General features: G+C 44.0%; 1 protein-coding gene across 7 annotated transcripts in view; it reads right to left on the minus strand.

Annotated features, from left to right (window-relative positions):
- Window positions 1–10,610, minus strand: part of TBC1D9 (TBC1 domain family member 9) — a 55,222-nt gene extending 44,612 nt beyond the window's left edge. For 3 of the 7 annotated variants that reach the window (XM_055696767.1, XM_055696760.1, XM_055696753.1), the window contains exon 1: window positions 10,104–10,607. In XM_055696767.1, coding sequence (XP_055552742.1) covers window positions 10,104–10,230 — 127 coding nt within the window. In that variant the 5' untranslated portion in view covers window positions 10,231–10,607. Of the gene's footprint in view, window positions 1–10,103 lie in introns of all 7 variants that reach the window. The other 4 variants (XR_008729897.1, XR_008729896.1, XM_055696776.1 and 1 more) reach the window with 3 other exon arrangements.
- Between the last annotated feature and the right edge of the window lie 2,598 nt (window positions 10,611–13,208).

Here is a 13,208-nt window from a genome sequence, read left to right on the forward strand (position 1 = left end):
AGCGGGATAGTATCAGTGACACTTCCCATTGAGCTTTAACCATGCAGTCCTCAGACTCTAGGTGATTTCAGCACGCAGCACTGACCTGTGGTACATCCATTCTTCAGTGTCACCCACAACTTGCATCAAAGCTTCGCCTAGAGCTGGAAGGTCACCCCCACAGCTGGTGCCACTGTTGTCCCTGATACTGCCACCCAGGGTAACCTTCCCCTCCTCCAGTTTGCCAAATGACAAACATGTTATTCACCTGGCTCCTGAGAGCAGAGCCCTGCCCTGCTGCATCCTTCTCCAAGTTCCACGCTAATATAACCTACAGCCTGACAGTCTCTCAAGATACCTGTTGTAAGAGATTTTTATCTTAAAAGTGCCTAAAAAAACAGCATACGTCTTTTTAGCATGTACAGCAAATACAGAAATATACCCTCTAAAAGAGCTAAGATTTAATACGGGTCAGACTGTGACTCTCAGAGTCATGCTCATGAGCTCTCATTTGGAGAGTCCCACAGATGCCAGCAGCCTATTTGTGTATGAATTCAACACCGCAACCAGGAAAACTTGCAGTGTCACATGTGTCATTAGTAAGAATTTTTCAAAACAGGCATTGTGACATTCTAACACTGAATGAAACACTTACTGCTTAAACTGTTTCCAACATTTAAAGTGTGCTGATGGCCCCTTCTCTTTCCACTAAAGATGGACACATAATAATGACCTCCAGTCACAAACCTGAAACATCCAAGGGACCTATTTGGACTGTAGATGTCAGCTGATTCTGAGAAAGTCTCAATCAATAGGGTCGACATAAGTCATATTTGCACGCTGAGCATTCAGTTTTATATTGATTTCCTGGACAAAGAATAAACTCTTCCTGAAGTTTAAGCGTTACTTCCTGGACTATCAAAACAATAACTCATAACAACACATAGCTGAAGCATACAGTACAAACTATTGTTTTTCCTGGTAACTGTAATGAATCATTACTCTTCCATTCTTTCTCAAGGCAGTCCATGTGATTACTTCTCTCATTTGTTATTACAGGATGAGGTCATCCAATTAATTGTACGTCAAAACCCAACCTACAGCAGCAATACGAACTGCACGGGCAATACTGTGGACAAATAATTTTAAAGGCTAGGGTCAATTTATTTGATTTAATTTCATGGGAGAGCCTAAATGAATGGTAAATGTTATACACCACTCAAAAATAATTACAATGTTAAACTTCCAATCCTGGCAACAGTATCCACAAAAGTATGAAAATAACATCTTCATTGTGAGCACCACCCTTGGAACTTCATGAAGGGTTATACAGTTTTGGTTTATAGGTGTTCATTCATACAGACAAAAGCTAAATAACATCTAAATACTTATTTGATAACTGCCTTCCCATGTGGGTTATACAGCATTGGCTTATAAGGACATGTCATATGGTATCTAGAAAAACAAATTCTTCCTCTGAAATTAAGGCCTAAGATTTGTTAAATCTTCCCCAGTGCCTGCCTTTGTTGCTCTCTTTCTACCGATCCAGCTTTCCAGAGCATTGATTTGCCCAGCCACCATTTCCTTTGCACATGAGTTTTCAGAGACCTTCAGTGAAACTGACTTTGAGGAAGTACTGTCACCCTACTGACATTTAGCAAGAAAAGCAGCAAAACCAGTACTTGCTTTTTCTGTCTTCAGGCTGATGAATACAAACAAGAGAAGACTGAAAACCCAAACCACTAATCTTTAAAAAAGCTCAGGAAGGGGCAGTGTGATGATCTATGGCTTGACTTCTGCAGGATGCAGCGGTTACAAATGATAAAGCTTTCATCCGTCCTTCAAGTTTAACAATTGTGATTGAATTAGACTGTCTTTCAAATATCTTAATTTAGAAGTGATCAGCAATTAAGTGTCTACCACAGTACTTGTCAAGGTGTTCAAACAACTCATCACCATCCCTGTAAAAAACTCAAACCTAAATCTGACTGGGTTTAGACTTCCAGCTTTTAGAACTTTCTGTTATGTCTGCTAAGCTGAAGGGCCCTAATCACTTGAAGATGTAGCCACATTTGTCAGTGTTATCTACTAAGCAGTACTTAAAATATTTCAAGCTTGTAAAACCGGTTTTCTCTTCAATAGAAAGGAAACCAGAATGTGCATTATATATCTATCTATCTGTTGCTACATATAGATATATACACACACAGCAGCAGAACTGCCTTTACTTCCATTGAGGCCCAGTTTGCAGATGACGAAACGTCCAGGTACAGAAACTCACACAATAATACATCCAAACAGTAAGTTCCTAGAAACAAACCTACTACCCTTAACCTGAAACAAAAACCTAGTGGAAGTAAAAGGCTGAGTAGAAAGATGAGAACTGACAGTACATGCTAGACATATGCTTCACATACAGGTATGTGAAGGCTTACAACACAGAGGAAATTGATATTTGGATAAAACCTCAAACAATCTTACACGCCTGAATAAATTTTATACTACATGTCAATCACACCAGACTACATGAAGTGATGGAGAAACAGTGAGAAGAATACAGATGGAGTTAACAAAGGTTATGGTATGATACAAAGGTTCAATATGATACAAATATTTACTCATAAATTTGTAAAAAAAACCCCAAAACACCACAACCAAATGCAATACTTAAGAAAAGCATGATCAAGTACCATTGACCACAACAGCAGGGAAGTCACTGAATTTCACTTAAAACTAATTCTTTTTAAGTATCTCATTCTCTCAAAGTAGCATAAGCAAATTAAGTAGATTTCATCCAAGAGCAGAATTTAAATCAGCTACATCTGCATCAACATAAGATTCAGATAAACTATGTAAGATTAAAGAACAAATCAAGTATGTATGAGCAACTGAAGAAAAAAAACCAATCCAAATAAACCAAAACTCAACAGTCACCACCACCACTAAACTAAGAAAAACAGTTGTAAGCTGAACCAATAAAATCAATGGTACAATTTGAGAACTGAAGCGTGCACAGTAAATCCAGCTTGAACTAAGGAACAGTCCTGGAGCACAGCATAGTCAAATACAAGCTAAATCTGAAAAGAACCAATATCTTCAGAAAAAAATCATTCACAATCTAACTGTTCTAACTGAACACCTGCAGACAGAACAGATTTCAATAAGCTATCAGAGGAGGCACTTTACCAGGGAAAGGAACACCGAACAGAAAAATCTCAAGAACTTTGGCTAATAAAATACTGGAAAACGCAGGGGGCAAGCACAAGACAGGACTGTGAGGAAAAAAAAATAATCGAGAACAGATCAAGAACTTACAAGTTGAAACTAAAACTGCTGCTGTAGTAGAAATTCATACACCCCTACCTGGAATCTTCAGAAAAAAAGAGAAAAAAAAAAAAAAAGAACAATGAGAAATCAAGCCTAAAAAATACAAACTTCCTTTTGAAAAGAAAACAAATGGAAAGATTTTGAAGAAGTCCTCCAGAACCTAAGCCCACCTAAGCATCAGATTTAAAGGCAAAATGCAAACGTAGATTACTAAATATCAACATTGATCAGACATCAGTAGTATGATTAGTGATCAGAGCTTACAGTCCTTTATACACCTTGTATCATCATACTTCGCAAAATCAGTGGCAGCAATAACTCCTGTCTATTACAGGAAAAAGCAATACAGTGTGATATTATGAAGGATAAATAGAGATCACAAACCTTAGGGAAGAACAGAGAAAGCTGAACGGATTCTGTCTACACCAAATATTTACAGAAGAAAAATCATATGACAATACATATGTTTTAATTACTTTTCAAAAGCATTTCAGAATATATACAGGCATATCTCCTAGAACCTTTTTTAATTCTACAGAACTCTTAACTGAAACTGTCAATGGCCCAAATCTTTGTGAAATATGATATATTCTTACAAGGATGCTTACTGGACAGTGGAGTGATGGAAATATGGAAACTGATGTGAAGAAGTGACACTTTCTCTATGCCTTTCAGCGTGGGACCAGAGTAATACCAAAAAGCCCATAAGCAACACAAACTCTGGTACATGGCAGAAAATTACTGAGAGGCTTAGACATTTATTGCTTACTATATTGTGATCCTGCACGACATTTCCAACAGAGTTTCATACCAACTGAGATCTCAGTAGAAACAACAGGCCATCCCTGAATGCCACGTGTCAAGCAATAATGTTATGTCAGAAAGCAAAAAAGGTAAATGACAGCTCAGCCTTTATGGTTCCCACTACTCAAAAGTGTAAAAGATGAGGTAACATCAAGGAAAATCTTTGACCAAGAAGCATTACAGCATAGAAACCAGAGCTACCCCAAGCACCATCTCAGGCACTGTATCTGTGCAAACAGTGCGTTGCCTGTAAGAACCGGAGATCAAGAGAAGCATTAAGCAGGAAGTGAGACACCTTCCAATTTAGCGCTATGAAAGCATCTGGGACTTCAACAGAAAGACTGGTGAGTCAATCTGGAGAATCAAACAGCAGTTCAACCCTAGACATCTGCCTGTCCTCTTGAAGTGGAAATCTGCTGGCGTGAAGAAGCAAACACCCCCACAGCAGAGCCTAACTAGAAGCTCAGCAGCACCAGAGCAGATATGGTCTAACACCTAATGACAGAGCGGAGCGGAAGGGACTGGCTTCCACCCCACAAGCCCACAATGAACATGGAAAGCTGATGGACAGGCTGACCACTCACGTGAGTTCTGCTAAGTGCATGCATTTTGGTAAATGCTCTATTTCAAGTGTCAGAAAGCACATACTTTCTACTCAAGTGGACCAAGTTTGATGTGCAAAAACCTAACTTCTTGAGTCAACAAGGACAGAAAGCGACAAGTTTGTTAAAGCGGGTACCATCCCTTCACCAGGCAGACGACATACTGGCCAAAAGCTTTTCTAAATTTTAAGTATAAAAGGCTTTCAAGCAACCTCTCTGAATCAAGAGGTTGCGAGTAAGATAGAATCTTATCTCCAAATTAGGGCTACTAATTGTGTTGTCCAGCAAGGCTGCAGAAAAGTGTTCCGAGACATAATTTTTAATACTGTGGCAGTGTTCTATCAGATTTGACATTGAAGGCTTGCATCAGCCAGCTGAGCTCAGAACCTCTCCTTTCTGCCTTTCCAGCATGGAAATTACATGACAACCCCTTCTGCAAAAATATCTGGGGAGTAAGATAGTACTTCATCAATGTCTTTTATCACCAGAAGTCAGCAAATTTCCATCTGCTCTCTTCTGCTCAAGCATTTAAATCATCTTTGGCAACATCTCACAGACTTAGAAACTCATATTGAATCTTTCACACATGCGCTGTCCCAGCTGTAAGCATAAATACCCTATCTGCAAAATAATTCACTCCTAAAAAAGTTCTTGCAAGCTAAGAACAATTTATTTGCTTTGGCATTCAGAGAGATCTTACAATAACACTTCAAACAAAATTACTTATAATTTCATCTCCACGCCCAAAAGAACCACAGCAGCCACAAGCTAATCATAACACACCCCCAACCTCTCTTCCTGCAAGCTCTCAGTGAATACATTGCTCTACCGTCAACTACCAGTGGCACTAATTCCTTGCAATATTGTTTCCAAATAAAATAGTTTGGCAAGCATCACCACAGCATAGCAGAAAGCAGTTTGAGATTTTTTAAAAGTGTCTGTTGCATCAGAATGCATATACACTTATTAACAGAAAGAACATGACTCTCTTCAGTTATTTATAAACTTTATGACACGCTCAGGATCCTTACACCCATGAAAGGAACACAGTCACACAGGGTACAGTACCCAAACGATGGGAGAGATCTGGGTTCATATCCGCTCCAAATGCCTCTGCTTCAGCTGATGCAGGCTGATGTGTAACATGCTGGATCCCCCAGGAGAAGGGAGCATTTCCTACAGGCCAAACTACCAGGCTGCCCAGGGAAGGAAGCTGACAAGCAGGAAGCAGAGGAAGTGTGAAAGAAAGGGTTAAAAACATCCAGCACTTTTGAGAAAACAAGAGGAAAGAAAATACTTTTCCCCCTATTGGTGAATAAAAGGAAGGTGAAACTCCTCAGTGAAGGTCATGCAGAAGCAAAATACAGGCATGGCATTATGTGCAAGGCATGAAATAGTTTTCGTTATGGAGAAAGTTCACCAACCATCAAATACTTTTAAAGCAGAAAAGTACATTTTTTGGTCTTCTCCTAGAAGATCACAGAGTGATGCAAGATAATGCAAGTTTGCAGAACAGCGAAGAAAATCAATTTAAATTCCAGTCTACAAGTCCTTCCTATTTTTCTTTTGTTAAAAAGGAAAACAAAAACCAAACAACCCTTCAATTAAGGCATGCTTACAAAGGAAAGTCACATTGATGCGACTGGTACTGACACAGACACAATCACTTAAAAGAGTCCAGGCCTCAATTCAGTATAAAAATGGATCCACTTTGCTCAGTAGAAGAGCTGTATCACTTAAATAAACTATTAATCAAAAACCTTGTTAGCAGAGGTGACTCCTAGCGACTCACTAATTAGGCACTGTCCTAACACATAACAAGAAGATCATTATTCTTCTTCTAACTTGTTACAATCCAATATTAAAATAAGTGGGAAAACATGTCCCATGTCCAAATAAGTATTTAAATAAGAGGGTCTTCTCTTCAACAGTTCATAAATCAAGGCCAAGAGGAGAGTATTGGTGCAGAAAGGGCTGATTTTTCACCCCTTCCCCCAAAGTGACCGATACTCCTTTTCCTGCAAAGTGTTGCTGCGCTTGGGGTGGATCCAGGAGAAGAGGTAACATGAGTACTGCCCTTCTGCTTCAACATAAAGCCACTGAGAATTACTTTCACTCGCTCCCAAGGCTTTTAAACTTGTTTTCAGACTGAAACATGACAAAAGACCAAAAAAGATCCAGTCTTCTGGCTTTTGCTTTGCTGATGGTAACCTCCATCCACAGCATGGTAATAAGGAAGTGATGGAGGACAGGTAGCACAGAGACCCTGGCAGCCACTTTGAGGGCGGATCATCAGCCTTCAGCCACATTTTCAGTGTCACAGCACCCAACCACAGTGCTGCCTGAAGAGGTTCGTCCCCAGCCTTCCCTCATTCCCATTCACCCACGGGAAAGCACTCCCTCTCTTACTTCAGCCATGCCAATACAACCAACATTACAGTGCAGCCTCAGCTAGAGTTCTTCAAAGTTTCACATGTTCGCAGATGGAGAGAAGGGCATTACACTGGAGCCCAATCAGTTTGCTGACCTAGATTTAAGGGCAACACCAGAGAATCAATACTTCTCATTGTCCAACCACTGCTTAAGTTACATAGTGAAGCCATCTCCCATCAAGCCCATAGTCTCATCAATTTGAAAGTCAAATGTCAGTCTACAATTTAAGACAAAATTACTTCAAGTCAATAATGAGGGAGTAAAAGTCAGCAGAAATTAGATCACAACAAAAAAAAGTGACAGCTGTATTTACATCCTCTCTTGCATATATGAATTCAGACCACTGCCACCACAGTGAAAAAATCTTGCATACAATATTTATAATCAACTTCAAGGACACAATCTGGTTTCCTACAGAGCAAACAGGCCAAATTTTGTACCACAATCATGGGTGGATAATTTTTTAGATTATATCTAAGCAAATTTCAGCATTACGTCACTACAGAAAGGGCAAGTAAGGGAAAAAAAAACACAACAAACCCAAACCAAAAAACCACAAAAGGTTCTTTTTGTAGTTTTTTCACTTTCAACCAGACAACCTCCACCTCTGTCATGACAGCTCTATCGTTATCATCTACAGGAACTTCCTCAGGATCATCCTAAATGCTATCATTATTGCAAATTATGAACCCTGTTGACTGTTTCAGCGAGTGTGTTTATTCTGAACCCTCAGGATCAGCTAGGTTCCACAATACCTTGCTTTTAACCAATCTCACCTACCAAGAAGAATCCATTGGCTTCCTTCACCTGCCTTGGCCCTCAATGAGTAGACTACAGCTGTTAGAACAATGGGTCTAAAATTCCAGTATTTCCATTAAAAACCAATAATCATAAGTTCCACTTATTACTGTGCCTACCAAGCTGGGAGCAGCCTGGACACTCTACATCCCTTTCTTTCTTCCTCTCACACCTTTTGTTGACCACTGTGTCAAAACCCCATGTGCTAAAATGGCAAGGTCTGATAAGTTCCCATACAGCCCTTTAAATGTTGCCAGCACTAATAACTTTCTGCACTCTAGTAATTGGTGTTTGTTTGGTTCTGGTTCTGGCAACATACTGCAAAAAGCTGAATCTTTTTTCCAACCCTTCCCCAAACAAGCAAACCCCCTAGAAATTGCATAGTTTCTTGTTCCTACCTCAATGCTATAGCAGCTGCAATTCCAGGCAAAGCACAGACACTAATAAGCGCCATATGGAAAGCAGTTTTCAAAATCAAAATGCACAGAGAACTTTTGCATTGTAAATCACATTCACTATACAGACTGCATTCACATACTGAAATAATGGATACCGTGCACAAAAACTTAAATGCGGGGTGGCTAGAAAATGCAGAAACAAAGAACTATTTCTGTATTCTGAACTCCTACCAAATACTGCCAGCTTCTCTGACCTTCACCCAAAAAGGAGTACACATTAATGAATCCTACTCCCACTCAAGGATTAAATCTTCAAAAGTGACCTTTCCATCTGTACAGTGGCCTATTATACATACAACTCCAAGAAGGCTTATACATACATACACTGTGAAACAGGTTGAAGAGAAACTCCCAAATTCTCAGAAAGTTTCCCCAATAACTGAGCAATGTTTGGAAAATTGACTGGGCATCTCAAATGATCTCCAATTCAAAGATAACATAGTCAGGTAAAGAATGCCTTGTCTGGCCACCTACAGCAAGAGAGAGGAATAAACTCTCAAGAGGCCTGGGCGTAATCCATGAAAGGAGAGTCTGCAAAGAATTTCTCAGTAAATACAGCAGGGGTGAACTTTTGAGGCAAGACATGCTTTTTATGGGTCTGACAACACTGTCAGTAATTCAAAAGATTTAAAAATAAAAATCAAAAATCTATAGCCAATGTGGAGTGGCTGCTGGCCACTTTCCACACAAGAATGAGGTGGTTTATCAACTACAGCAATGAAGAAAACTGAAGATCTCAAGAGCCCACATGAAAACACACTTAACAGTGGTGCGTTAGTTTAGATTATAAATTGTTTACAGGTCCACAGAGCATTCAAAAGCTGAAGAAACACTTAATCTCCTGGTAAATACGCACAGGACCTTGAACCAAACATAGATGAACGCTGTATGTTTATTTTGATTAGCCCGAACAACTAGCTGCAATGCAAGCCGGTAAGGAAGAAACCACAGCTTTTCAGAGAACCCGTGGGACTATTTCTGCCGATTCAAGAGGGACCGGTGCTAACAGCATCGGGTTCTGCATCTCTGATTTCACAGAACCGCACATACGTTGCCTAAAAATGATGAAGTCTCGACAACCGTATATGCCCAGTATTGCAGAGACCAAGATGCACACGACCCAAGCATCTACAAAAGCGTCTCCGGTTGCCAGCAGCCGAAAACAAAGCGTTCAGGGAACACGCCCGGCAAGGACATCCCGAGGAATAGGGAGAAGCTGAAGTAAATCTGCCCTCAGAGCAGGCGTTTGTGCATTACAACCGGCTGTTATTTTAAAGAACACGTGTTGGAGGCTCCAAAAGGCACCACACGCACCCCCGGGAACCCGGGCAAGTCACACCCCGACACAGGGAGGCGGCGCACACCGGCGATCGCCCGCAGACCCTCAGGGAGCCGCAGCGCGCTGCCCGCACCGGCGCCCCCGGCCCCGCCGCCTCATGGCGCCTTGCCAGCCCCCGGCCACCCCCGGCCGCCGCAGGGACGGGCCCCCGGCACGGTGCGGGCCCCACGCTGCCCGGGAAGGGGCCGAGGAGCGGGCAGCCCCCCCCCCCTCCGCAGGCAGCCTCTCGCCTCACGACGCGGTGCCGCCGCCCGAGGGCCGCGATCCGGCCCGGCCGCCCCGGGGGAGCCGCTGCGGGAGGCAGACGGCGCGGTAGGCGGCCCCGCCCCTCCCTCCCGGGACCCTGGCCGCCGCCGCCCTTACCCGCCAGGCCCCCGCCGCCGCCATCGCCGCCGTGCCCCTTCCTCCTCTGGAGGATGAAGTAGGGGTTGGCCCGCTCCGTCACCCACAGCGCGTTGGCCAGCAGCACCTCCTCGGGGTTCACCCACATGCTCCCAGCGCAGACAAAGGCCGGCCCGCCCGGCCGGCCGGCTGCGGGGCGCGGTGACTCACGCACGCACCGTCCGCATCAGTCGCCACCATGCCCGGCCGCCGCGGCGGACGGCGCAGCCCCGCGGGCACCAGCGGGCGCAGGGCGGAGGGGCGGCAGCCGCATGCCCCCGGGGCTCCCGCCGCCTACCCGCCCACCGCCGGGCGCGGAGGGGCGGCCGCAGCGGCCAGGGACGACGGCGGCGACCCCGGCAGCTCCCGCCGCAGCGCCGAGGGCAGCAGTGACATCAGCGGCCGGCGGCGGCGCCCCGCAGCCCGCCCCGCACGGAGCCGCCTCTCGCTCTGCCTGGCGGGGGGCGGGGGCCGCGCTGCTCGCACCTGCGCGCACGGGGGGGCGGGGCCGCCGCGCGCCGCGGGGAGGGGGGGGGCGGGGCAGCAGCCACCGGTTTCCTCAGCGCGGCGGTTGCAAGGGCGGGTCCCGCGGCCGGTGGCGGGAGCGGCCGCCCCGCCCCGCCCCAGCGCGCCTCAGGGGCCGTGTCCCTTTAGCAGCCGCCGGCGGGCGGTCCCGTCCCTCGCGTTAATCTGCCGGGTCGCTGGGGAGGAGACGGCAGCGCCCTCTTCCTAACCGCCGGCCGGGAAAGGGTTGGCCTTCGCGGCTCAGAGGAGCTGGTGAAACGGGGTGGCGAGAGGCAGGGAGAGCCCCGGCTCTGTCAGCGAGGGAAGCCGCCACAGCGGGGGCGGGACCGGCCTCCTCCGCAGCCCCGTCCCGCGTAACCACCTTCCCCGCCCTGCCCAGCGCCGCCGCCCGCGAACTCCCCTCTGAAGACCGCATCGGGGCGTGTGTGCGTGTTTCTGAGGGCTTGAAAAGCCCTCAAAGAAGCCGGTATACTCGACAGGTACGCCAAGCACACCCAGAGGGTATAGCGGTACATATAGATAACACAGGTATGTTTTGTACCCTTGCAGTTCCAAACACTGTGTGGTTTCCAAGTTGTCGGGAAAGGACTGGACTCACTGGCCTGCCTGTAGTCAGAAAACTGTTACTGTCCAACCTGTACTGTCCAAGACTGTACTTGTCTTCGGTTTATTAAAGATGTTGAGTAAATTAAGCCCCAAGGGAAATACTAAAACTATGTTCCACGCACAAACTTCCCATATGCAGGCCACAGCTTTACAGTACAGTTCAGCCTTCCATCAGCTGGTGCTGGCACGGAGCTGGTTCCCAGCCCTCATCTGGTGGGGATGGACGCTTGGTCAGGGGAGAAATGGTGCTTCATCTGAGGTGGTGATGGCGCTTTTACTTCAAGGTAAAAAGCTCAGAAGAGGGAAGTGAGTGTCTCTGATGAATGCTTAAAAATTGACAGTCCTGCTCTCAGTCCCCCTGCACCATGGAGAACATTTGTCACCGAGGCAGGTCTCGACAGTCTGAAAGACAATGTAGAAGAGTTTCTTCACCCTTTCCAAATTTATCACAGAATCAGATTATTTTGAAGGGTAGTATTGAAATGACCTCACCCTTTTAACGGGAAGGGTTTCTTTAAGAGTAGTGTTTTTAAAGAAAAATTCTGAACAAGTAAGTTCCTTATAACTTTGAAAAAAAAAATAATAAAATGCTGAAATTTCACCAGCTCTAGTTAAACCCTACATGCCAGGGAGCTTGAAAGTTAAATTGCAGCCTGGCTAAAAGTAGTGGCAAAAATTCCGAGTAACTTCCTTTAGTAAGGGTAGCATGTCACACACACAAAGCCCGTCAACGTTCCTGTGTTGTCATAGCAGTCCTGTTGGCAGTGGATACTAGCGGCATCATCACTGCCGACAACCTGCAGTACAACTACAAAAGCCATACTGACATTTTAGGAAAGAATAACCAAATCATACTCCACTACAGTCAGATGGTGATCAAGTTAGTTTTCTTTGTGAACAGTGCAGCTGACCTCAAGGAGGAAAACATCATCATCAGAGGCTGGGAACTCCTCCTCCTCCCCATTCCTAACTTGCTTTTCAACAGCAGGCATGGACAGTTATCCATGCAAAACTGTTGGCGCTCAAAAAACAGCTGCCAGGCTTTATTAGTGCCAATTAGTCGGTTCTGCATGTGAGTAGGGTGACATATGTTACTGGCATAAAGAACACCAAAAGCCTAATTTCTAACATCTTTCCTATTTATTTTCCATTAAACATTCTAAAACATTTCAATAAAACTGAGAAGAAATGAAATGTCATTACTCAAATAAATGGCATTTAAAATGATGTTATATTGTGTCTTTTTGCTGCTGTGTTGTAGATAGTATTCAAGGCATTTTTAGGTGGAAACCTGGTCTACTTTCATGATAATGAAAAATGTGTTATGCTATCATGGCTGACCTTTTTGTTGAAGCCAATGCAAATATTTTCTCCTGCATGCCCATCACATTTTTATCCCTCACATAAAATGTTTGTCTATGTGTAATTTTTTTTGATCATAATGCTCCATTATAATGTTTCAAAAGTTTCTTTTTCATCAGGTTGTTTGGGAACAAAATACAGTCCTGTGAATTATAATAGAATTTTTAAAAAATCTGAAATAGAAATAAAGGAATAATTGCCCCTGCCTGTTTTGTAATGGTTTGTTGAAAAAGCTGTATCAGCTTGAAACTTCGGTGTGGTTTTAACACTGAATGGGACCGTTTAAAGATCTCTGTGCCATTAGGTTTAAAACTTCAACATATGCCCTTCAATTCTGAAAAAATAATTAAAGAAATCAGGAGCAGATATAAATACAAGCTAAGGAGTTATATCTTATAATGCTATATTATAAATCTCTCAGGGAAGAAAATGAACAGGATTCTATAGAGGGATGACCATTCTGTGCAATGTCGTCAGACTCACAGACAGTAACAGTACTCAAGCAGGAAAAAGATTAAATAAAGCAGACATTTTACCATTTATTCCCTGGAAGACCTTCTTAAAATGGACCTCTTCTCTTAGATGCAGCCAACT

Source organism: Falco cherrug, chromosome 1 (genome assembly GCF_023634085.1).
Source record: "Falco cherrug isolate bFalChe1 chromosome 1, bFalChe1.pri, whole genome shotgun sequence".
NCBI lineage: Eukaryota > Metazoa > Chordata > Aves > Falconiformes > Falconidae > Falco > Falco cherrug.